At 44.9% G+C, this 25344-nt stretch overlaps 1 protein-coding gene across 1 annotated transcript in view; it reads left to right on the forward strand.

The window, feature by feature from the left end:
- The first annotated feature begins 4456 nt into the window (after positions 1-4456).
- LOC147444739 (endo-1,3;1,4-beta-D-glucanase-like) overlaps positions 4457-25344 on the forward strand; it is a 42381-nt gene continuing 21493 nt past the window's right edge. Inside the window, exon 1 of the mRNA XM_086527281.1 lies at positions 4457-4658. Coding sequence (XP_086383407.1) covers positions 4514-4658 — 145 coding nt within the window. The 5' untranslated portion in view covers positions 4457-4513. The remainder of the gene's footprint in view (positions 4659-25344) is intronic.

Here is a 25344-nt window from a genome sequence, read left to right on the forward strand (position 1 = left end):
TTAAAAAAGCAAGTGCTACCTGCAATTAAAAAAGCGAGAGGAGATGTTAAAAATAAAAACTAACGATGGAGCCGTTACAAAATCAGAACACGTGAAGGAATGTGCAACCAAATTTTTGAACATGGCTATATGCTAACTAAGTAACAAGCAAGTGCTTATGCTTTGAGAATAATGATGCATCTATTGTTGGATACACAGATGTAGATTATGTAAGGAATGTAGACAACAGGAGGTCTACATCTAGCTATGTCTTCATATTTGTTGGAAGAGCTATTTCTTAGAGGTAATGTCTTCAAGATTATACGTCCTCTTCCACTACAGAGTCTAAGTAGGTTGCAGCATTATATGCTAGCAAGGAAGCAGCATGGTTGGCATGGTTAGTGAGAGATTTGTACATCAAAGGTCAACTTCTAGTGCTACATTGTGATAGTAAGAGCCATTGCTTTGACAAAGAATTATGTGTTTCATGCGAAAACAAAACACATTGATATGGGGTATCACTTCATTCGTTTTCAACCGTGTAGATGCTCTTATGAAGAAGCTAGCATGGGAGTGGTTTGCACATTGCATTGACTTGATGGGTGTAGGGTGAAGCCACTGACATGTTTCACACTTGTATAGGTTTTTGTTCATATTACTTGTTTTCTGGTTACATAAGACCACACTATCCTTTAAGTGAGAAGTTGTTGGGATAAAGGCCATTATGGGGGTTTGCTCGGATATGGTCGACCGCCCATCCCCTTACTTACACTTGTCATTAACACATTATTCTATATCGATAAGAGAGAATGAAGAGTTGCATGATCGTTGTGTCTGTGCTCCATCAGATCTCCGTGTACTCTTCTCTCTCTCTCTCTCTCTCTCTCTCTCTCTCTCTCTCTCTCTCCACACAATCGTTCTCTTCAATGTCTCCATCACTCTAGGGAGGCATTTGCTTCTTACACCCTACTATTAAATTCTCTAGGGGAGGATATTCAAGTTTTAGGCTTTTGTAATGTGCTACACATGACGCACAAGGGGAGGTTTGTTGGAGTGTGCCATATTCCACTCTCTAACTTGTTCACCATATGAGTATCCACCTACCTACTAGATCTAGGGTAAAATTTCCTAGATCTGCCAATACTATGTGATAACTACCTCTATGCTTTCGTCATAGATGATGTCAGATTAGATGCTCTTTCGGTGCCTATTTATTAAGCTCTTTGCACTCTCTTTTAAGAACGAGAAACAAGTTTAAAATCTCTTTCCTTATACATCACCTATCAAATCTTCAAGATTTGGAAATGTCTATGGATAATCAAAATGTAATACGGGTGAACAATAGATCGATGTGCAAAGCAACTAATCTTCTCTCTCTCTCTCTCTCTCTCTCTCTCTCACACACACACACACACACACACACACACACACACACAAAACACAAGAGGGCGCAAGCAAAAAGAGAGCATAAAATACTTAGTGCAAGCATTGACTTAAACTTTAGATAGACTTACTCGATCAAAAAATTATGCACTAAAATAGCGCATGATTTTGAATGAAACCAAAATTTTCATATTTTCTTTAGAACTAGAAGAGAAGAGAAAACTTTTTGATCATCAATACTTGTTTCTTTAGCACTAGAAGAGAAGAGAAAACTTTTCGATGATCAATGCTTGAAAGAATTTTTTTAAAAATCTTTCTTTTTTTAAAGAGAAACCATGGAGAACAGTTGGTTGAGGATATTTTGGGAACTTGGGAGTTGTTTTCAAATTGAACATGAGAGAATGTGAGTGTGAGAGAGAGAGAGAGAGAGAGAGAGAGAGAGAGAGAGAGAGAGAGAGAGAGAGAGAGAGAGAGAGAGAGAGAGAGATGAAAGAAGAAGAAGAAGGAGAGGAAGAAGAAGAAGAGACCTCAAAAAGAGCTCAAGACGTGTTGAAGAGGGAGACTCTGTCTAGGGTAAACGTGCCAATTAGCGTGCAGCTAACATAAGGACCAGTGCGAGACCAATTTACCTGCAAGCAATGTGACATGACAGACCTCGGGGTGTTTAGCACTTCAAGGCCAACTTAAATAACTTTGAGAGTCAAAGCCCCTCAAAATACCATACTAAAACACACTTTTTCATTTTGTGTGTATCTAAATTTTGATTGCATGAGCATGCAGACCAAGGTCTTAAATTACTTATACTTTTATGATATATGAGCCCGCATATGCTCCAATTCAGCATTAATGATGACCCTATAGGAGGGCGCATGTGTATCTATGTCTGTGCATATTGTCATGGGACAAAAAGAGGAAGAGAACTAGATTCACACACACACACACACACACACACACACACTCACACACTCACACACTAGCTAGTGTCATCATTTAATGTCTTTATATCTCCACATATACTCACGAGACAATGAGGTAGAGAACCAAATTTGCAAAGGTGCATAGACGACTAAGCAATCCAATCAGTGGCACATTCCAATACTAATAAGAGACTCAGCCAATGAGCTAGACAAATGAGATCTGAGCATTCTTTATCAACACACATCAACAAATGGGAGAACACCAATGAGCAACTAATAAACTGTCAAGCATGCAAGATTACTCCAACAAACAAAAACTCTTGACAATGGAAAAATTCCAAGCCATGTATTACAATAAACAAAAAGTCTCCAGCATATATGTCGAAAGCTACAAAAATCTTCTAGCATACAAGATTTCTCCATTGCATACAAAATTCCTCTAGCATGAGGAGTGTCTTTGGTTTGCTGACCTCGTTGCTATCCAATAAAGAATCAGCATGTCGTTTCTTAGATCACATCAAAAAATGCAAACATCAAACAACAAATAGCATGTTGTTGCCTGTGCATAATTGTAAACAGCAAGTATGCATATTCTTTACAAGAAAATTTCCTCTTTTTAGGAGGTGGTTCCATAGTAGCTTCCTTGTCCAGTTTGGAGTGAGTTGGAGTTGAGTGGGATGGAGCCTCCTTGAGTGGAGCTTTGGCTATGCTAGTGTTTTCTTTCTTGGCAGATTTTACGACACAACAAAGGATGGTGCAACATGAACCTTACCGCAAGTGCAAACACGCCATCCTCTCGATCTATTAGCAATGCAGTACACAAAAAAGGGGCTAGCTGTGGATGGCGTTCAATGAGGCAACTCTTGCACTCACAAAGCTTGTTACACAATGAATAACCAACAACAACACATATGCGAATACAAAAGAGGTTAATACAAGAGAGGCACACACAGAGATTGCATTGTTTATGCGGGAATGTTGTAATAGAAGGCTAGTGAGCCATTGACCTGCTTTGCATATTTGAAATAGGCCCTTGATCTAATAGCTATGGTGTGTGTGTGTTTGCGTGTGTGGAGGTAAATGCTCCAATCGTGTGCATCCTCTGGCTCTAGTTGACGAATATCTCTATGCTACCTACAGAGCAATGATGGCGCTAAAATAAGCCAGATTTTTGGTAGGGTAAGTGGGCCAGTTACAAGACCCGTGGGGTCTAGTTATGGGACCTGCTTGCCCCCAATAATTTAACACTCTTAAGCACTAGGAGTAGGACACGATGAAGTGGGAGGCCGAATGGTTAGCACAACTGGGATCGAGTGTTGGCAGTCCGATTGACGGTTTGAGCCTTGCTGGTTGCTTAGTCTTTAAATACCCCTTGCCCGTGGTTCGCGACTGGCTCCCACTTTTGTTACACGCGAAACAAGAACACGACACCGATCTTCGAGTGTCGAGCTGCATTCTCATCAAGATTTTTGTTGTGCATAGGACTACCATAGCGCTATTGAATGCACTGGTCCATGCTCGAAACGATGCAGCATAGACAGATAACGCCCAACGCCTCGATAAAGGTTCTTAATATGGCCCGCTTACCCTACGCTTTTCTAAACCCTAGAGAGAGATAGATAGATAGATAGATTGTATTATAGTCCACGGAGGTCAGATATGACCTATGGGACCAAAGACAAAACATTACAAACGTGGGGGGATTTTGGGATACATCTCAATTAAGGACTGAGGGTCCAAAAAAAGGTAAGATAAGATAAGATGAACAAAATCTATGCAGAAGGGGGTGAGGAGGGAGCCGGTTTGGGAGTTCGAAACTCTTGAATAATGGCTTTACCTCTTCGATAAACTGCCCATTTCCCTGCTGTGCGCGCTTCTCGCATCTTTTGTAGTTCTGCCTCCTTTTGCTTGAGTTGAGCGGGTGTAAGATCTTGTGCAATCCACATTTTGGTGTCTTCGAGAAGCCTTGATTTCTTAAGAAATTTGATTCGGTCCACCTTGGTTTTGAAAGTGTAGATTGCATGATTGGTGCGAGGTTCATGTGCAAGAGAAGTGATTGTTGCTGGATCACATTGTATCATGGGGATGGCGGGCAAATGACTCATGAAACTTGAGATTCCCACGCTTTTCTAAACCCTAGAGAGAGAGAGAGAGAGAGAGAGAGAGAGACTCTCGTGCCTTAAAAAATTAGCGAACGATGAGTTATTCATTTAGCTTACAGTAAGGTTCTACCGATGGCTGGTCCTCAATGCTGCACCCCAGGCCCCGGTGCCGAGCACTGCTGCGTCGGCAAAGAGGAAACGTGCGGTCCTTTTCTCGCCTACATCACCTCTCACCACACCCCCACTGCTGCTGTTGTCCTCGTTAACGACATCTTTGGTACGTTGAGTGAGAGAGAGAGAGAGAGAGAGAGAGAGAGAGAGAGAGAGAGAGAGCTCTTTGCGTCTTAGCAGCTGCTACCAACGTTCCACATGATATATTTTATCTATGGACCTAGTGAAGCCATATTGAACCATGGAGATGTATGTGAGAGGATGTGCCTTATACCTCTCCCATGGTGCTTGAAAGTTTTGCAAGTGATGTAAATTGCCTTGGGACTCATAAAAAGCAACTTCTTGAAATTTTGTGTACTTTTCCAACTCGACAATTAGAGGTTGTGAGTAGGACCGGTTTTCTTGATTGAAAAAGCAACTAGCTGATGGTCAGATAGACTGCAATCGACCATCGGTGGATTGACTCACGTGAACCTGTAAACTGGTTTTGGAAGAAAGTAGCCAAACAAAAAAGATCACACTAGCACTTGTAGACGGCACGGAAGAGGCGGATTTTCTCTTCGGAGAGTATTGGTCCTCAAGTCAAGTGTCCTCGATGGTATTTCTTATTAATAAAGAATTGTCAGTACACATGTTTGTTAAAGTTAATGCATCTCAAGTGAAATGCCCAATATGATCCCAATATTTTTTTTGGTTTTTATATATTTATTTCACTTATTTGTCAAAGTGTGGGTAGGGCAATTTACTCAGGTGGCTATATATACACCCAATGCCCCCATTGTATTTGTATCAATCCATCTCTCTCGTATTCTCCCCATTGCTCTACGCTTCCGCATCGTCGAGTTTGACATGGTATCGGAGCCTTGTGCTCGTTGATCACAAGGGAGAAGATTGGCACGCATTGAAGAAAGAGGAATTGGAGTTTCTATCTGGTGCCAAAAGCTGCCGCCCAAGGCAGCCAGTGCGATTCGTTGAAGTCTGTACACCTACCAAGTCAGCAGGGCATATCACGGACGTCGGTACAACCAGCCACATCAGCAGTCCGTACGCTTTCTTTTTAATGCCTAGGCGGCTCTTTGGTCCCTCGGCAATTATACATAAGTTGGGACAACTTATTAGGTGTCCTTTTGGCCCCTCGGCAGTTGTCCATAAGTTGAAACAACTTATTAGTTGGTCATGCCACGTCATCAGTTTGTGAGACATCCAATGCCTGAAAGTTCTTGAATTTCACTAAGAACCTTCGTATCACTTTACCTTTTACTTTCCTTTCCTTGTGAGCCAGTATTTGTTCGGGAACAAGTATCTCCTCGCTCTCTTCTACTTCAGGTTGCTCCTCGGGCTCGTCAATTGACACCTTACTCTTGAAAGGTTTCAATACACTCACATGAAAAGCATTGTGAATCTTCGAAGTATTTGGCAACTTCAGCCTGAAGGATACATCATTTATCTTCTCTTGAATCTGGAAAGGGCCTTAGCTTTGGAAAAAGCCGCTCCTTTTCCTTTCGTTTCCTTAGGCGAGCCTTCTCAAACCGTAAGAGCACCGAATCATCTTTGTTCAGCTGCAAGTCGCGTCGATTCTTGTAGGCTGTCTTCGTATGCCGTGCTTGAGACTTCTCAAGCAGTCACCGGGGAACGCCCCTACCAAGGCCTGGAACGCCGGAATGGCGTTCCGGCCGGTTGCAGGTGCCCGGAACGGCCAGGCGTTCCGACAGGCCAGGGAATACAGGAACGGCAGGGGAAACAGGGCCGGAATGGTAAGAAAGCATAAAGGGGTAGATTTTGGGGGGGTGTGTTTTTTTTATAAATTGCTCCCCCCTCATCCCTTTCCTTCCCAAATGCAACATGAAACCGGCCCGTAGGGCGGTAGACGTTGGCTTTCACCCGAAATTCTTTACTTTAGACACACACAGAGTACTTTGCAAAGGTAACCTGTAACGAGGATTAACACCTAAGTACACACACGGCTCGGGAGCTAGAATGCTCCGAGCAGACGCCGACAACCTGTAGGCCCCAAAATTGGAATCCCTTTCGGTATTTCTTTATTCTTTAACAGAGGGAATAAAACCTGTGTTCTCCTACAAGTTGCCCCGCACAATCTAGGCTAAGAAACACCTGTTCTAGCCCAATTTCGGCAGCATAACTGTACTAGGACGCTTCATAGTCAGTGTCCCCACGCAATAGGTGACTTTCCCGACGCATACAGACACTTTGCAAAACCTGGCGAGAATCTGCAGCATGCTGAATTCTCTGTTTTTGGCCCCGAAAATGCGCCAGTTCACCTGTACTGCGGTCCCCTTACGTCCCCGAACCTCTTGGGGGTATTAGGGTCCGTTTAGGGCCGAAACTCTAAACCTGTAAAAATACACAGCAGGCTGTAATTCCCTGTTTTGGGCTCCGTTTCGCGTGCCGGTCGCATCTGTAGCAAGACCTCGAGCTCCCGCACCTGTAGGGCTACTTGCCCTTTTGAATCGGACGAGATTTCTGGCGTGAAACCTCTCCGAATTCACTTGTACCTACGGGGGATTATCCGCTAGCTAATCCAGTACCTGTGCAAGAGGCTCTTGCCTCGGCAATCGCGCATGAACCCACATAACTGAACATTGGTCAAATGAAAAGCCCACTAGTGGGGCATAACATACTGCTCGTAGGGGAGAGAGAGGGCAGTGCGTAGCGTGCAGGGCATCACTCCTGGCACCGCACTGGACATAAGAGGGAAAGGAAGCACTCCATAGCTCTTAACCTGTGACAGAATGCAAAAGAGGCTCTCTCCCAGCTTAAAATTCAGCGCCACTTCTTCTGCAAGAGGAAAGTCCATGAGAACATGACACTTGGCGCAGTTACAAGCATTTTCCCGTTTCAGGTTCGCCGCTTAAAAATACCTCAACTGACGCGTCAGTTGACTTCGCGGCAGAGTTATAAAATGTTCCCCTAGTCATACCGAAGGTAATGACGCGAACACATTTCTCGGCCCAAAATAGCAGTTCCCTAAATTTTAGGAGATGCTTCCGTTGGGCTCCCGCTGGTCTTCTGACCATCTATCCTCATTGGGACCGCATCCAAAAATGCAATGTGGCCCAACTGTCGGATACTTTTGGTTGGTAGTCCCACCTTGACTTTACGCCTTAATTGAGTTCACTTCCTAGTATCCACCAACTTGCTAAGTGCGACGGGGGGGACCTATATGATCTTGCTCTGAGCTTAGACATCCTCTTACCATACGAATTCCAGTGCCGACCCCTTCCCGTCTGCGGGTGAATCTACCGTTCACATTGGCCAAACAGTGTCCGACCGTTTGCTACTTCAAAAAGAGGGTCTTAAACAAATAAAATAAACCCCATTGGAAAGAAACCAACAACCAAGGTTAGTAGTTGCCACATCTCTGTGACATGGTTAATAACTGCCACGTCCTCGTGACATACCCCCCTCTTGAAATCGCAAACATCCTCGATTGCATACCATAAATGCACGCCACTGATGATCTTGTGCTATTAACACTCTTTTATCATCGCATGTATCTGTAAGAAAGGTCATAACATATAGATACAAATGACTTAATGAGGCCTTCATACTTTTGTCATTTCCATCTATTACACTGAATTCATATGTACATTTGATGTACTAGCTCTATCATTAGCCCTCCTTTGCACACGTTGGGTTGGGGCATAAGTAGGCCGTAACCCAAAGGCTTCAAGGTAAAGCTGCAATCATTTGGTGACTCTGACAGTTCATGCTCTTCCATCCACTTTGCATCCATAGGCGAATAGTTCTTGAACTTCACCAAATAGCGTCTTGCAACTTGTCCTTTAACTTTCCTGTCCTTACGTGCCAAAACTTGCTCAGGTACCAGGATCTCATCAAGTTCCTCAACTTCTGGTTGATCCTCATCTGGCATATCTTTTTGGCACATCACCCACGAAGGGTCTTAGAAGACTCACGTGAAACACATTATGAATCTTCCACGCATGAGGCAATTTCAGCTTGTAAGCCACATTGCTGATCTTGTCAAGCACTTGAAAAGGCCCATAGTAACGCATGCTGAGCTTAGGCCGTTCCTTGCCCTTCATCTTCTTTAACCTTGCCTTTTCGAACCTTAACAGAACCCAATCACTAGGTGATAACAGCAATTCACGACGGTGACGATCAGTAGCCTTTTTTTGCTTTGCCTTAGTCTTCTCCAAGGCAACTTTAATCTTCTTATACATCTCATCCATGTTCTCAACATATCGATCTGCCTCAAAGATCTTGTCCTTTGTATGCAAAATGGGAGGAACCTTTTTGCCGCCTTCAACAATCTCAAAAGGTGCTTTGCCAGTAGACGAATGCACCGTATTATTGTTCGCATACTCAAGCATAGGCAAATACTGTTCCCACTTGCCCTTATTATCTGACACATAGCATTTCAATAGATCTAAGACAGTAGAATTAGCGTGTTTTGACTGTCCATCAGTTTGCGGATGAAATGAAGACGAGAACTTGAGCGTAGTGCCCATGTTCTCAAACAATTCTCTCCAGAACAAACTGGTCATGCGAGGATCACGATCACTGATAATCGATTGTGGCATATCATGGTACTTAAACACATTGTACATGAACAAGCGTGCCATCTGATCAGATTTTTATCTTCTTTTTGACAGGGATAAAATGGGCCTGCTTGCTGAACCTGCAGATAATGGTTCATATACCATCATTCCTAGTTGGCATCCTTGGAAGATCAAAGATAAAGTCCATAGCAATGCTTTCCCATGGCCTATCCGGAATCTGCAGTGGTTGTAACAACCTTGGTGCCTTTTGCCTGTCAAATTTGACCTTTTGGCAAACTATGCATGCTCGCACAAAGAGGTTCACTCTCAGACTCTGCGTCCAGATGCTTTGAGGAGTGAAGGCCCAAGCCACTTATTTAAAGGTTTACAAGGGATGCCTAAAAGCAGAGCCCCAAAAGCCTGAAAACAAAAGCCTAAAAGCTTCTCTCTCTCTCTCTCACACAGAGAGTAAAAAAAAAGCAATGATGTTCTCTCTCTTTCTCATTGCGTAGAAGAAAAAGCAATGCTTTTCTGTACTGCTGGCCGCAAAACGCGCCGCAAATCACGGAAATCCGTACCAGCTGTTGCCACGTGGCATCCCGGCAGTTTTAGGGTTTGCTGAGATTAGGGTTTCAGCCAGAAATTAGGGTTTGCTGCAAATTAGGGCTTCTAGCAGATTTTAGGGTTTGCAGGAATTTAGGGTTTCAGCCAGAAATTAGGGTTTTTGTTGTCCGCCACGTCATCACTTTGTGACAAAAACGCTAGGCTGCATGGAGGAAAAACGCTAGCACTGAGGACTTCTGGCAATGCTTGCTTGGATCAAAAACGCTAGGACTGTGGGGTCTCCTGCGGTGAAGCTTGCTGATGGAAACGCCAAGGGCTGAGGTTGATGAAAAACGCTAGGCTAGGGGAAGTCTTGCTTGGAGGGAAAACCACCAAGGGGGTTTTTGCTGAGAAGGTGCCTGTTGAGCTTGGGCTCCTGCTGCCTCTTCTGCCAATTAGTGCTAGTCTAGGTTTGCTTATATACAAACTTACTCAATTTGCCCTACCTACTTTCCAACAAAAGTCACTTAAAAATAATAAGTGAAAAATGTCAAAAATAGGTAAAATAGCCTAAATGCACTAGAAAATTCCCCTGAAGGATTCTGATGGAAATGCTTATGATCATGCTGTGTGCAACCAGAGGATATGCATCTACACTAAGTGACTGGGCATGCACGATCTACGAATAGACTCACAAAAGTGCCAGATCACTTCTAAATCTAGACTGACTGAACCCTTGTCTTGTTGTATCTTGTCCACGGACACATAGGGTTGGATGTGTCACGTGACACAAAGAGAACGAGCTCTCCTCTTTTGAGCGGCTAGATGGCCTTCCATGCCTTCTAAACTTTTTTTTTTCAAAAGTCTACTTCAAGAGAATCTAGTCTTCGGTGCTTTATAATTGAGGAACCTTCTTAGCATCTTCAAATACTTCAAATGGCGCCTTCCCCGTGTGTTGTTGTAGGCAAACTCTTTTCCCATTAAGTCTTCTGATAAGACGTCAACAAATCCACAACCATTGAATTGGCTAATCTCAAATTGCCCATCTGTCTGTGGGTAAAACGAGGACGAGAACTGCAACCGTGTGCCAATGTTCTCCCAGATTGCCCTCCAAAACAAACTCGTGAATTGGGGATCTCTATCAAACACCATAGTCTCAAGCATGCCATGTAACTGAAGAATCTGGGCGATAAACTATGTTGCCAAATACTCAGGCTTGACCGTTTTCTTCATTGGAATAAAATGAGCTTGCTTGCTAAATCTATCAATGACAGTCTAAATGCCATCGTGCCCACTTTGAGTCTTGGGGAGATCAAAGATGAAATCCATAGCAATGCTTTCTGAGGGTCGGGTGGCAATGGGTAAAGGCTGTAAGAGTCCGTGTACCCTTTGCCTGTCAAACTCCTTTTGGCATACTAAACATCTGCGAACAAAGTCATCCATATCTTTTTTTAAAGCCTCGGCACATAGAAGTAATGTCCACACCCTTCAAGGTGGTATCTATGCCACGGTGGCCTGTAAAAGGTGGACAATGGCACTCTGTCAAAACCTTTTTCCTCAAAGGCTATGTAACACACGACATCGTTTTCCGCATCAAATAGCCATCTCGTATGGAATACCTTGGAACTATCCCCCCATTCTGTATGCTCGTAAAATGTCAGCAAAGTCAGAATCCGTGGCGTACTGATGAACCATATCCTCGAAGCTTCTATGATGAATCGGAAATAGCCAGAACCAAGGGCTTTTAAGACAAAGCATCTTCCACTAAATTCTTCTATCCCTAAACATGGACAATCTGGAAGTGAAACTGTGACAGGATGCTAGCCCATCGCATCTACTCTTCCGAAAGCTGCTTCTATGACAAGAAGTAGCGCAAACTCTAATGATCCGTGTAAATTGTAAAGTCAGCTCCGAGTAAATAGTGTGGCCATTGTGTAAGAGCATGGATCACTGCCAAAAGCTCTTTTTCATATATATGTGCTACCAATTCTGGCCGTAAAAACATCTGGCTTTCATAAGCAATGACATGGCCTTCTTGCATCAAAACTGCTCCAAGACTACGGCCACAACCATCACAACAGACTTCAAATGGCTTTTGCAAGTTTGGCAAAGCCAACACTGGTCCAGGGGTAAAGATGGACCCGGCCAAAATTGAGACTATTCGTTATTGGCTTGATTTGAAGAATATTCATGAGGTTGGAAGCTTATATGGGCTTGTGCTCATATTATTGGTGGTTCATTGGAAAATGTGCAGAGATAGTTTCTCCTTTGCATTCAATCACTCAAAAAGGAGTCCCTTGAAGTGGGACGACATAGATGACTGTTTTTTTCACACCTTGAAAGAAAAAATGACTACTATTGCTGAGAATATATGTCCTAGGAAGTGTATCTCAGCGAAGAAAAATTTGCTCTTTTTCGCATCTATAACCAATTTATGCTTCCGTAGTGCCTATAAACCTCTCTAAAAATCCCAAAAGTCGTCTTGGAAGCTGTTTTGTAGATGTCTCCAGATTCAATCACTCAAAAAGGAGTCCCTTTACGTGGGACGACATAGGTGACTGTGTTTTTCACACCTTGAAAGAAAAAATGACTACTATTGCTGAGAATATATGTCCCAGGAAGTGTATCTCAGGGAAGAAAAATTTGCTCTTTTTCGCATCTATAACCAATTTATGCTTCTGTAGTGCCTATAAACCTCTCTAAAAATCCCAAAAGTCGTCTTGGAAGCTTTTTTGTAGACGTCTCCAGGGGCAATTCAGATCTTATCATAACCACTCTTCATATCAATTTGGCAAGTAGAACCCTAAAGTTAGTCAAGTATACTATCGATCCCTTTAATGTGGAAATTTGTTATGGTTCATTGTTTCTTTATTTTGGCCTTGGCCAACTCTGTAAGGTGGTCGGTTCGGTGGTGTACTACCAAGAATCAATCATGTGATCTTCAGGACGTGAAGGAGGCAACTCGCCTAGTACGCCTTCCGAGAAACAGTCAGCCTCAGCTTGCAGAAAATCTTGTCGTTCCTTTTCAACGTCAAACATATTCGACCTTTTCGGGGGTTTTTTCCCATTGAGTACAATCTCTTTACCCTTCTCATTAGTCAAAGTCGGTTTCTTAGCTCGATAGTCAACCACGGCGTTGTTCTTGTAGTACCAAGGGATTCCTAAGAGGACATCACACCCTTGCAAAGACATGATATAAAAGTCCTCGTGCCCTAAATACCCCTGACAATGCAAACGAAGTTTCCCAATGACAGGTGTAATGGCAACATCCCGTCCGGTGCTGCGAAAACTACCTCCGCCTATGGCCTTAGCCTATCGAGAGTAATTCCAAGTCGAGCCGCCAATGAAGCTCACCTTGGCTCCTCTATCAAAGAAAACGAGGGACTCTTGATCTTTCACATTGCCCCATGCGTGGTAAAGTTTTGTGCTTTCGTTCATCTGATTCGGGTCGGTCCCCACGCAAAGTGGTACAGTCTTGCTGTCATCTTTCCTTTTTTGTGCTCGGCTGCTCTGTAGCTTTCTGGCATATCTTCTAGCAGTCCCTCTGGTTCATCTTCTGTTCAAGAGTTTTGTTTGGCTCTTCCTACGAGCACAGGTTTCGCTTTTCTACAATCGTCTTTCCACTTTCCTCCCGACATGAGAAGAGAAGCAATGGCCTCACGCCATCTCGAGTAAATCTCATCAATCGGGTAATCCTTCAGGTGTTTCGCAAGTCTCGGGTCTCTGGAATACTTGAGCAATCTTTTCACACATGTATCAACCTACAGTTGACGTTTGGACTTCGCTCTGGTAAAATTTTCCACCAAGAATCTGCCCAAATCTTCATTCTTTTCTTCAGTTTCCGCGCTCGATTTCAACTTTTCTTTTGCCTGCAAGACTAAACATGTTATCTCTATCAGATTCTCCGAGAGAACCCATGAGTAATCTAGAATTCTTTATGACTTATGCCCTGTAAGACAAAGCGATGAAGACGGGAGCACGCCCGATGCACGGTGTACGAAGGGTGGGAGTGGCTAACGATTCTGGGGTCACAACACGAAGACTCTTTCACAAAGCCCTACGTGTGCTGCAAAAAAAAAAAGATCGGATCCTCCGTAGAAAAAAAAATATATGTGCTATGATACCACTATAACAGGCTTGGACACTCCAAGCGAGCAATCAATACCAACATACGAATATAAACTTCATAATCACTGAACTTTAAAAAAGAGAGAGCGAGAGTCGACACGGCCCGACGTAGTTTCGTGTCCAAAGGCCAAAGTCTGGCGCACCTTTTGGTATTTATTTTTCATTGATCATTGCAAAGTACAATTCCAGAGGGACCTCTGCTCTCTGACTCTACGTCCAAATGCTTTGAAGAGTTGAAAATAATATGTAAGGAAAAAAATGTTTTTTTAAAAAACACAAAAAAATAATTATCTTAAAAAGTTGAATAAATTTTTTTAAAAAATCCTTAAAAATCACAAAAGAACTATAAGGGACGCCAAAAGCAGAGCCCCAGAAGCAGTCAAACTCAAAAGCAATGTGTCCCAAAAACAACTGGCTCCAAATACTGCCAAAAAGCAGCCAAAGCAATTTACGAAATTCCGTACAGGTGCCACGTCAGCATGTCAACGCAAATTGAGGGCGTCCCTACAACCTACCATGTCAGCATGTCATACAGCCTGTCAAGTTATCTATCCGTACTATTCGTTCGTACTGTCTGTCCACGTCAGCATGTGGTCGTGCCATGTCACCATTTTGTGACACTTTCAAGTGAAGTAAAGTGTCCCTTGTGTTTGTGCGGAGTACTAGATCCGAGCTAAATCCATAAACACTTCCGCTGCACCTGACATTGGTATCAGAGCTCTATGCGTGCCTCGGCTTCGAGAACTCAAGGAAAGAACCAAGAACCTCAAGAACCCAAAGAACCTCTTCGAGTTTTTTGAAAGAATCTTTGAGTCATGACTTTGGACTTAACAGCTCCCATCTTCATTGCCATGGCTTTGAAAGAAGATCAACATCGGATATACGAGAACCCGGATCTTGAGTACCAAGATCTATTAGCCTCTTATGCAAATATGGAAGGAGTGGGAGACAGGATCCCTAAACCTCTTCTGCTTACGCATTCACATGTAGCGTGCATCCCCTTCCGTCAACAAGAAACCCTTGAATTTATCTCCGAGCACCCTTACCTTTCAGCTTAACCTGCAATGTTTTTCACGACAAGACTATTCAAGTGGTCGTACTTGCTCGCAAGGCAGAGTTAGCAGAAAGGCTGGTATTCTGCGACAGTAATAAGGCTACTTGGTAACTCGTATGGTAGGTGTTGATGTCGCACCAGATCTACAACAGAAGTCTCCACCCGTTTGGAGGAACCTGCATTGGTTATGCATCCACCTGCATCAGAAGCAGCCAGCATCAGAAGTACAGATAGAAGTTCGGCAGTTGTGCCTCACCTTTAACAAGGGGAATGTCACTTGTGCTACGTGGACATGTTCTGCCACAATCTAGCATGATCCAGTAGATTAGGACTGAGCCTAGCACCTTTGTGAGCCTCTAGCAGGACATGCATGTCAAGGCTGGTCGCAATTGCATACCCTCTCTTGCACACCATGAGCATTTTCCATTGCATGGACCCAGTTTTGTAACAGTAGGTGAACTATCTCTAACAAGTTATTTATTTTAATCAATGACCTTATTCCAGAATAGTGGGGACATTCTTATGGCTGCTCGATCTAGCATAATCTGGATATATAAGAAGGCCCAAGGCGCTCAATAGAAGCAGAAGAAGCAGGGACACAAGGAGACAGGCACCTAACCGGCAACGCCTGAAGATCTCAGCGTTTTCTCAGAGCAAGAACCAACGTTTTCTGCCACAGACATCGACATTTGCAGATCAGCCTTGAACCTCGCCGTACCGCACCTTCTCTTCACCCGAGTTCTGCTCTTTTCCGCGGGCGCACCCCTTGCCGGCCTTGCGCTCACACCAAGGTTGCTTTTTCCCACCTCACGTCGATTGGCCGGTCGCTAAGTGCACAATCCGCTCTCAATGAGTGAAAAGAGGCACAAGGGGAGGCTAAACAAGCCCTTCTTTCTTGGGTTTCCTGTCACTCTTCAAAAACACGATTAGGAATCGACACGCTCAAGTGAACTTGGGTTCGTGCGACCTCAACAAGCAAAATAAAATTATGTGGTTCTTGTGGTTCTTTCCTTGAGTGGTACAGAACACTGCCAAAGCTCTGATACCAATGTAAGGTGCAGCGGAATGAATGTTTGAACTTTGCTCAGGATGAGTTGCTCCGAATTGTGCTCAAGGGTTCCTTTTACTTACGGAAGGGAGAGCCTTCCGTTCCTTTAGTGAGAGAGTGCAATGGACACAAACAAAGTGAATGGACACAGTGAATGGAAATGCATGAGACTGAGAGATAGAGAAGAGAATACGACACCAGAGACGTTGTAAAACCCTCCTCCGAAGGCCCCACTCTCTATGGCGAGAGTGGTCTACTTATGATTGCACAAATCTCTACAATGCTTGGACTTGCCGACAATGTTGACGACGATGAGGATGACGATGAGACGGGCTGAAATCTGCAAATCTTGTATCTGTTGAATTCTGACTCTATATCGATGACGAAGTCGATGGCGACAACGCGCTGAAAACGCAGATGCCGAAATCTGCGTTTTCCGGGCTGAAACTGTAAACCTTGCGGAAACTGACCGTGCGGCAAGGAACTGCTGCGGGAAGGTGAGATCTGCGAGGTTCGGGACTTGATCTGCGGTGTCTAAGGGCTGGAAGCTGAAAATGCTGATGGTTCTTGAGTTTCCGTCGCGGAGAATCTGCAAAACGCTAGGGTGTGAAGCAAATACAAAAACGCTAGGGCTGAAAATCTGCAAATCTGTCGCCGGTTGTCTTGCTAGGCAAAACGCTAGGCTGATCTGCTGTTCTATTGCAAAAACACTAAGGCTCTTCCTGTCTTGTGGTAGTGGAGGCTGATCTGTTGAGCAAAAACGCCAGGCTAGTCTTGATGAAAAACGCTAGGGCTAGGGGAGTCTGCTTGGAGGAGAAAATGCCACCAAGGGAGGTTCTTGCTGAGAAGTTGCCTATTGAGCACTGGTGCTCTTGCTGCCTCTTCTGCCAATTAGTGCTAGTCTAGGTTTGCTTATATACAAACTTACTCAATTTGCCCTACCTACTTTCCAACAAAAGTCACTTAAAAATAATAAGTGAAAAATGTCAAAAATAGGGAAAACAAGCCTATGCACTGTAAAAATGCTACTGATGGGATCTGACTTGAATCTGATGGTCATGCTGTGTGCAACCAGAGGATATGCATCTAATCTAAGTGTCTGGACATGCACGGTCTGCGAACAGACTCACAAAAGTGTCAGATCATCTCTAAATCTAGACTGACTGAACCCTTGTCGTGCTGTAGCTTGTCCACGGACACATTGGGTTGGATGTGTCACGTGACACGTCCGCCAGGAAACTGACAAGATTTAAAAATTATAAGTTGTTCTGGCTTATTGGGTCTTGCCCGATGGGACCTTGGAGGACACAAAGGGAATTGCATGAAGGTTGCTGACGTGTCACGCCGTACGGGCAGCCCCCGCGTTTTACGTTCACTGCTGATGTGGCAGGATTGTACATATTTTCGTAAATTGGGTTGATGTGCTGATGTGGTAGGCTGTACGGATTTTCGAAAATTACGTTGGTTGCTTTTGAGAGTCCCCAGTGCTAGCTTTTAAAGGCAAATGCTTTTGGGTTTAGTGCTTTTGAACTAAATGCTTTTGGGGCTCTGCTTTTGAGCATCCCTTGTAAGTTTGTAAGAGCCTCGAGGACCTCGCTCTGCAGAGCATCTGGACGCAAAGTCTGAGAGCAGAGGTCCCTCGGGACTTGTACGATTAATGAAAAAGAAATACCGAAAGGAACGCCAAACTTTCCAATACCTCCGGGCACGAAACTACGTCGGGCTCTCTCTCTCTCTCTCTCTCTCTCTCATCAATAAGTTTGAAGTTTCTATTTGTGTGTTGCTATTGATTTCTCACTTGAGGTGTCCAAGCCAGTTACAGTAGTATCGGAGCTCAGAAAGATTCTTCTTCTAAAAAAGATCCAGTCCTTTTTGTAGCACATGCAGTTTTTTTTTGAAAGAATCTTCGTCCCTTTACCCCGGACTTAGAGTGTCCAAGCCTGTTACAGTGGTATCAGAGCTCCGAAAGATTCTTCTTCTATGGAGGATCCCATCCTTCTTGTAACCCACGCAGGTTTTCTTTTTGAAAGAATCTTCGTGCCTTTTCACCGGACTTGGAGTGTCCAAGACTATTACAGGGTATAAGAGCTCAAAAAGATTCTTCTTCTATAGAGGATCCGATCCTTTTTGTAGCACACGTAGTTTTTTTTTTTGAAAGAATCTTCATGCCTCAACCCCGGACTTGGAGTGTCCAAGCATGTTACAGTGGTATCAGAGTTCAAAAAGATTCCTCTTCTATGGAGAATCCGATCGTTTATGTAGCGCACGTAGTTTTTTTTTTTTAGAATCTTCGTGCCTCGACCCCGGACGTGGAGTGTCCAAGCCAGTTACAATGGTATCAAAGCTTAAAAAGATTCTCCTTCAATAGAGAATCTGATCCTTCTTGTAGCACATGCAGTTTTTTTTTTTTAAAAGAATCTTCGAGTCTCGACCCCGAACTGTGTCCAAGCCTGTTAGAGTGGTATCAGAGCTCAGAAAGATTCTTCTTCTATAGAGGATTTGATCCTTTTTGTAGCACACGCAGTTTTTTTTTTAAAGAATCTTCGCGCCTTGACCCCGGACTGTGTCCAATTCAAGCCTATTACAGTGATATCAAAGCTCAGAAAGATTCTTCTTCTACGTCAATACCCCTGACAATGCAAACGTAGTTTGCCAATGACAGGTGTAATGGCAACATCCCGTTAGGGTGCCTCTAGAATAGCCTAGGCCGGCGGCCCCATTTCCTTGGGTGTAATTCCACATCGAGCTGCCAATTCGATTGAAGTCGGCCTTGGCTTCTCCATCAAAGAAGATTAGGGTTTCCTGGTCTTGCACTTTGCGCCATGCTGTGTAAAGTTCGATATTCTGATCAGGGGTCGGTGGTCCCCAAAAATCTGGTGCGAGTCCAGCTTTTGTCTTTCCTTTTCTTTCACGCTCGACTGCTGCTCTGTAACTCTCTGACTTATCTTCTGGTGGTCCTCGGGTCCATCTTCTTTTCAAGAGTTTTGTCCAATTCTTTCTTCGAGTACAAGTTCCGCTTTTTTGCACTCGTCTGTTCTTTCAGCTTTCCTCCTGACCTAAGAGGAGAACCAATGACCTCACTCCATCTTGAGTAAATCTCATCAATCGGGTGATTTCTTCAGGTGTTTCCTAAATCTCTAGTCTGTGGAGTAATTTATCAATATTCATACACATGTCAACCTGCAGTTGACGCTTGTACTCCGCTTTGGCAAACTTCTTTGTCGAAAATTTGCCCAAATCTTTATTCTTTTCTTCAGTTCCCGTGCCGAATTTCAACTTTTCTTTGCCTGCCCACCGAGAGGTGTTATCTTTGTCAGATTCTCCGCACAAACCCATGTGTACTCTAGGGTTCTTTATGGCTTATTCCCTTTGAGACAGAAGGCGAGAGCGCGCCCGATGCGCGATGTACGAAGGGTGGGAGTGCCTATTAAGTCCGAGGTCAGAACATGAAGATTCTTTCAAAAAAAAATATATGTGTGCTACATAAGGATCGGATCCTCAAGGGTTGCACAAATTTATGAGGGCTTTTGGCAGTTATCCATGCTCTTACGCAGTGGAGACACTATCTACTCGGAGCTGACTTTACAATCTTCACAACCATCAGAGTTTACACTACTTGTCGCAGAAGCAACTTTCGGGAAAGCAGATAAGGTAGACATCTTGTCACAGTTCCACTTCCAGATAGTCCATGTTCAGGGACAGAAGAATTTAGTGGCAGATGCATTGTCTAGACAGCCCTTGGTTATGGCTATTTCCACAATACATCATCAAAGCTTCGAAGATATAATAGATCACTACACCATAGCACCTGATTTTGGATATCTTTCACCAGATACAGAGTGGAGAGGCTGTTGCAGGCTATTCCATACGGGATGGCTATTTGATGCGGAAAACGATGTTGTGTGTTACACAACCTTTGAGGAAAAAGGTTTTGGCAGAGTGTCATTGTCTACCTTTTTTCCAACCATAGACATGGTAGTCTACTCTGTTGTTCGATAGAGAAGCACCTGCGATGTGGTTAAAAGGAAAGACAATCTTCACGTGAATTTGGATATCCGATGAATATGCAAGAGATGTCATCACGGCTTGGCATCACTTGAAAATGACGGAGAAAGATACATTGGATGACTCTTGCCAGAGGTTTTGGAATACTTATTTACAAGAGAGACTAGATTGAGCGGTTTTGCTGTGGGTTGCCAAGAGAGATTCCAAACTATTGTCTGAACCAAAAGTTTGATTCCATTCAAAGACTTATGGGACATGCTAAACAACGATTTGGAATGCATGCCGACTCATTGACTTATGGACAGGATAGTATCCACCTCAACAAGGCAAGAGTCTGCAAGATTGAAGAGAATCAATCAAGGGAACCGGATGAAAGCTCATCACAGGATTCTGGAAAAATCTGATGGTAGCACATCCAAAGGTTCCAACGAACTAAAATTAGATGCAAGTCCATTAGAGGATCCCGGAGAAAGGGCATCGGATGAGTGCGTCTCCAAGTTCCGATGATTGAGACTGGCGTGCCAATGGACAGGAGAAGCTAGCGAAGCTACCCACACGTCTCAGGGCACAAGGAAAGAAAGGAAAAGGAAATCAACTGGTAGATCAGAAAAGTTCCCAAATCCAGGATCAGATATTTTTTGAAGCGGCTCAGTATACGAGAGATTTGAACACTGCTTTTGCCAAGGTTCGCGAGGCTCTTGAGAACATAGTTACCCGGAACGCGGAACGAGAACGGCGACGGGTCTCCCTGCGGAACGAGGGAATGGCAAGGGGTCTGGAACGGGAACGGGAACGGCACGGAACGGGAGGACATTGCATGGCCAATGTGAACGGTAGTTTCACCCGCAGATGGGTAGTGGTCGGCACTGGAATTCGTATGGTAAGAGGATGTCTAGGCTCAGAGCAAGATCATATAGGTCCCCCCGTCGCACTTAGCAAGTTGGTGGATACTAGGAAGTGAACTCAATAAAGGCCTAAAGTCAAGGTGTGACTACCAACTGAAAGTATCCGATAGTTGGGCCACATTGCATTTTTGGATGCGGTCCCAATGAGGATAGATGGTCAGAAGACCAGTGGGAGCCCAACGAAAGCATCTCCTAAAATTTAGGGAACTGCTATTTTGGGCCGAGAAATGTGTTCGCGTCATTACCTTCGGTATGACTAGGGGAACATTTTATAACTCTGCCGCGAAGTCAACTGACGCGTCGGTTGAGGTATTTTTAAGCGGCGAACCCGAAACGGGAAAATGCTTGTAACTGCGCCAAGTGTCATTTTCTCATGGACTTTCCTCTTGCAAAAGAAGTGGCGCTGAATTTTAAGCTGGGAGAGAGCCTCTTTTGCATTCTGTCACAGGTTAAGAGCTATGGAGTGCTTCCTTTCCCTCTTATGTCCAGTGCGGTGCCAGGAGTGATGCCCTGCACGCTACGCACTGCCCTCTCTCTCCCCTACGAGCAGTATGTTATGCCCCACTAGTGGGCTTTTCATTTGACCAATGTTCAGTTATGTGGGTTCATGCGCGATTGTCGAGGCAAGAGCCTCTTGCACAGGTACTGGATTAGCTAGCGGCTAATCCCCCGCAGGTACAGGTGAATTCGGAGAGGTTTCACGCCAGAAATCTCGTCCGATTCAAAAGGGCAAGTAGCCCTACAGGTGCGGGAGCTCAAGGTCTTGCTACAGATGCGACCGGCACGCGAAACGGAGCCCAAAACAGGGAATTACAGCCTGCTGTGTATTTTTGCAGGTTTAAGGTTTCGGCCCTAAACGGACCCTAATACCCCCCAGGAGGTTTGGGGACGTAAGGGGACCGCAGTACAGGTGAACTGGCGCATTTCGAGGCAAAAAACAGAGAATTCAGCGTGCTGCAGATTCTCGCCTAGTTTTGCAAAGTGTCCGTATGCATCAGGAAAGCCACCTATTGCGTGGGGATACTGACTGTGAAGCGTCCTAGTACAGTTATGCTGCTGAAATCGGGCCAGAACAGGTGTTTCTTAGCCTAGATTGTGCGGGGCAGCTTGTAGGAGAACACAGGTTTTATTCCCTCTGTTAAAGAATAAAGAAATACCGAAAGGGGCGCCAATTTTGGGGCCTACAGGTTGTCGGCGTCTGCTCGGAGCATTCTAGCTCCCGAGCCGTGTGTGTACTTAGGTGTTAATCCTCGTTACAGGTTACCTTTGCAAAGTACTCTGTGTGTGTCTAAAGTAAAGAATTTCGGGTGAAAGCCAACGTCTACCGCCCTACGGGCCGGTTTCATGGTTCCATTGCCGGGATATCAATCACTTTTTCCTTAAAGAGTGAGCCAGGATTGTTTTGGGTAAAGACACAGAGTGCAGGAACGCGGGGGTTACACTATGGCCGACAAGGGGAAGGGAATTATGGAAGAGGGTTCCTCTTCAAAGGACAGGCAAGAGATTCCTATGGTTTTTGAGATTGGCGAGAGCTCACGGCCACGTCAGTCTGTACCTCCTGTCAACGTGAATGTCCCTCCAATAGTACAGGGCTTTATGAATGGGCAACTTGAGGATGATGCGTTCAAGACTCAGTTAGTTGCCGCGGTGAATGTCTTTTCGCAACTGGTGCAGAATCCGAGGTTTATGGAGTTCTTGCAAGCGCCACCAGTGCAACAGCAAAATAGGCAACCTACGCCGCGTACGGAGCTTGTTGATGCTCAAGCCCAGGTACTTCATGTGGCGCAGGAGGAAAGGGAACACTCGCATGTTGCGGAGTCGGGGGCTCCAAAGCAGGTTCTGTCACGAGGACGTGGCAGTTATTAACCATGTCACAGAGATGTGGCAACTGCTAACCTTGGTGGTTGGTTTCTTTCCAATGGGGTTTATTTTATTTGTTTAAGACCCTCTTTTTGAAGTAGCAAACGGTCGGACATTGTATGGCCAATGTGAACGGTAGATTCACCCGCAGACGGGAAGGGGTCGGCACTGGAATTCGTATGGTAAGAGGATGTCTAGGCTCAGAGCAAGATCATATAGGTCCCCCCCGTCGCACTTAGCAAGTTGGTGGATACTAGGAAGTGAACTCAATTAAGGCGTAAAGTCAAGGTGGGACTACCAACCAAAAGTATCCGACAGTTGGGCCACATTGCATTTTTGGATGCGGTCCCAATGAGGATAGATGGTCAGAAGACCAGTGGGAGCCCAACGGAAGCATCTCCTAAAATTTAGGGAACTGCTATTTTGGGCCACGAAATGTGTTCGCGTCATTACCTTCGGTATGACTAGGGGAACACTTTACAACTCTGCCACGAAGTCAACTGACGCACCAGTTGAGATATTTTTAGCAGGGAAAGCCCAAACTCGGAAACTGGGCGACGTGTCAGCTTGTGAGCGATTCTGCCACTCTGGGAGGCAAAAACGAGCTGCATATCATCAAAGGGGGCGCCATTTTCAGCCATAGGCAGATTGCAACAGGTACAGAAGCTATGGAATGCTTACCTTGCCCTCTATGCACAGTATGGTGACGGGAGTGATGCCTCGCACGCTACATACTGCTCTCTTTCTCCCCTACGTGCAGTTATGTGATGCCCCACAAGAGGGCTACTCATTTGACTGATGTACAGTTGTGTGGGTTCATGCTTTTGTGCTGAGGCAAGAGCCTCCTTGAGCAGGAACAGGGGTAGCTAACTGCTGCTCCAAAGCAGGCACTGGTGAGGGTCATAACCTCACCGTACAGGTGCAAAATCAGCGCTGTGTATGCGCTGTAAATTCACTGTTTTTCAGCCATATGGACGCCAGGATCATTGGGAATCGTGCCCCACTGGCAAAGGACAGTTAGGGGACTGTTTGGGGCTGAAAACAGGGCAAAAACCAGTAAATACAGCGTGCTGAATTTACTGTTTTTGGACAGGAATCAGAGGGTATACGATAGTGCAAGCGAGTTCCAGCAGGGGAATTGGTTTCGCGCAAGTTTTGGGGCTGTTATGTTGCCGAAATTTGGCCAAATCAAATGGTATCTAGGTGGATACACGTGAAGGATTCCCAGGACCTTACCTTGTAATTTACCCTCCTAAAGAATAAAGAAATACCGAAAGGGGCGCCAATTTTGGGGCCTACAGGTTGTCGGCGTCTGCTCGGAGCATTCTAGCTTCTGAGCCGTGTGTGTATTCAAGTGTTAACTCCCGTCGCAGGTTTTCTTTGCAAAGTGCTCTGTGTGTGTGCATAAAGTAAAGAATTTCGGGTGAAAGCCAACGCCTACCGCCCTACGGGCCGGTTTCAGGTTCCTTGAACAGGTGACTAGAACACCTATTCCATAGGTTATGCCAATTCAGCCCGCCACCTTTCAGAGCCAGCATGCTGTCCTGAATGGACAGGGAGCTGGATACCAGGCAATGCACTCAGTTTTTCCACCACCCACGGTACATCCTGGGTATTTCGGGGGTGGATCAGTGTTCCAAAGTATGGCTGGTTATGCGCCTGGAAGTCAGCAGTACATGCCAGGAACAGTGTTCGGGGGTATGCAAGGCATCATGCCAAACCCCATGTATGGTAGTATTGGCATGCAACAAGGTTTCCACTGCAATCAAGGCCAGTTTGGGGTGCCACAGGGTCATTTTGGCATGGCTGGTTTTTCTAGACAGCAGCCAGATATTGCACCTCTGACGCAAAATGTGAATGGCCAAGATGTGCCGATCATGCCTACTACAGTGCCCATGTTGCAGACCATTCCGTATGACAACTTGGGGGCACTAGAGAAGCCGAAGGCTTACAAAGAAGGTGGTGCAGCGGTAAAGTTCAGTACCTTCAGTGGTTTCGAGGGTAAGACAAAGGCCCTCACTTTCCTCCAACAGTTTGATACAGCTTATGCGGGAGGGAATTTTACAAAGGCCTCGAAGGTCAGGAAAGCTGCCACTTTCTTAAAGGACAATGCGCTTACATGGTGGACGACATTGTTAATGCAAGGACAGGCACCCGCCACTTGAGTTTACTTCAAGCAAATGTTTGCATCTACTTGGCTGTCAAATGAATTTGAAGCCGACGTCATGACAAATTGGCACTAGCTTACTTCAGCTTCGTGCAAGAGCTTGCTAGAGTACAATAGGAGGTTTTGTAAAGCGTTACTCTCAGTGACCTCCTACAGATTTGTGCCATTGACAGAGCAAGTAGAGAAGTACTGTTGTGGGTTGCCTAAAGGGCTTCGCGATTACTGTACAAAGATCAGAGTGGCTACCCTTACTTAACTTATGGAAGTTGCGAACACTGGTCTTGCCTTGTTGAAAGGAGAGGACAGTGGATTTCCAAGCAGTGACAAAGGAGGGCAACAAAAGAAAAATTCAGCGAAGAATCCCTTTGTGAAAACGGCTCGTGATGCGTCACAGGGGTCAAAAAAGGCCACCAAAGACAAGGATTCAGCCGGGACTTCTGGAGCGCAGGCAAAGAAACAGAAAAGGAAGCCTTTTGTGCGCAAGTCACTCGAGAAAGAAGGTCCTAATGGCTGAGAACAAATGCTTTATATGCGAGCAGCCTGGTCACTTTTCTATCAATTG

Source organism: Adiantum capillus-veneris, chromosome 13 (genome assembly GCF_014529385.1).
Source record: "Adiantum capillus-veneris isolate H3 chromosome 13, ASM1452938v2, whole genome shotgun sequence".
Classification (NCBI taxonomy): domain Eukaryota; kingdom Viridiplantae; phylum Streptophyta; class Polypodiopsida; order Polypodiales; family Pteridaceae; genus Adiantum; species Adiantum capillus-veneris.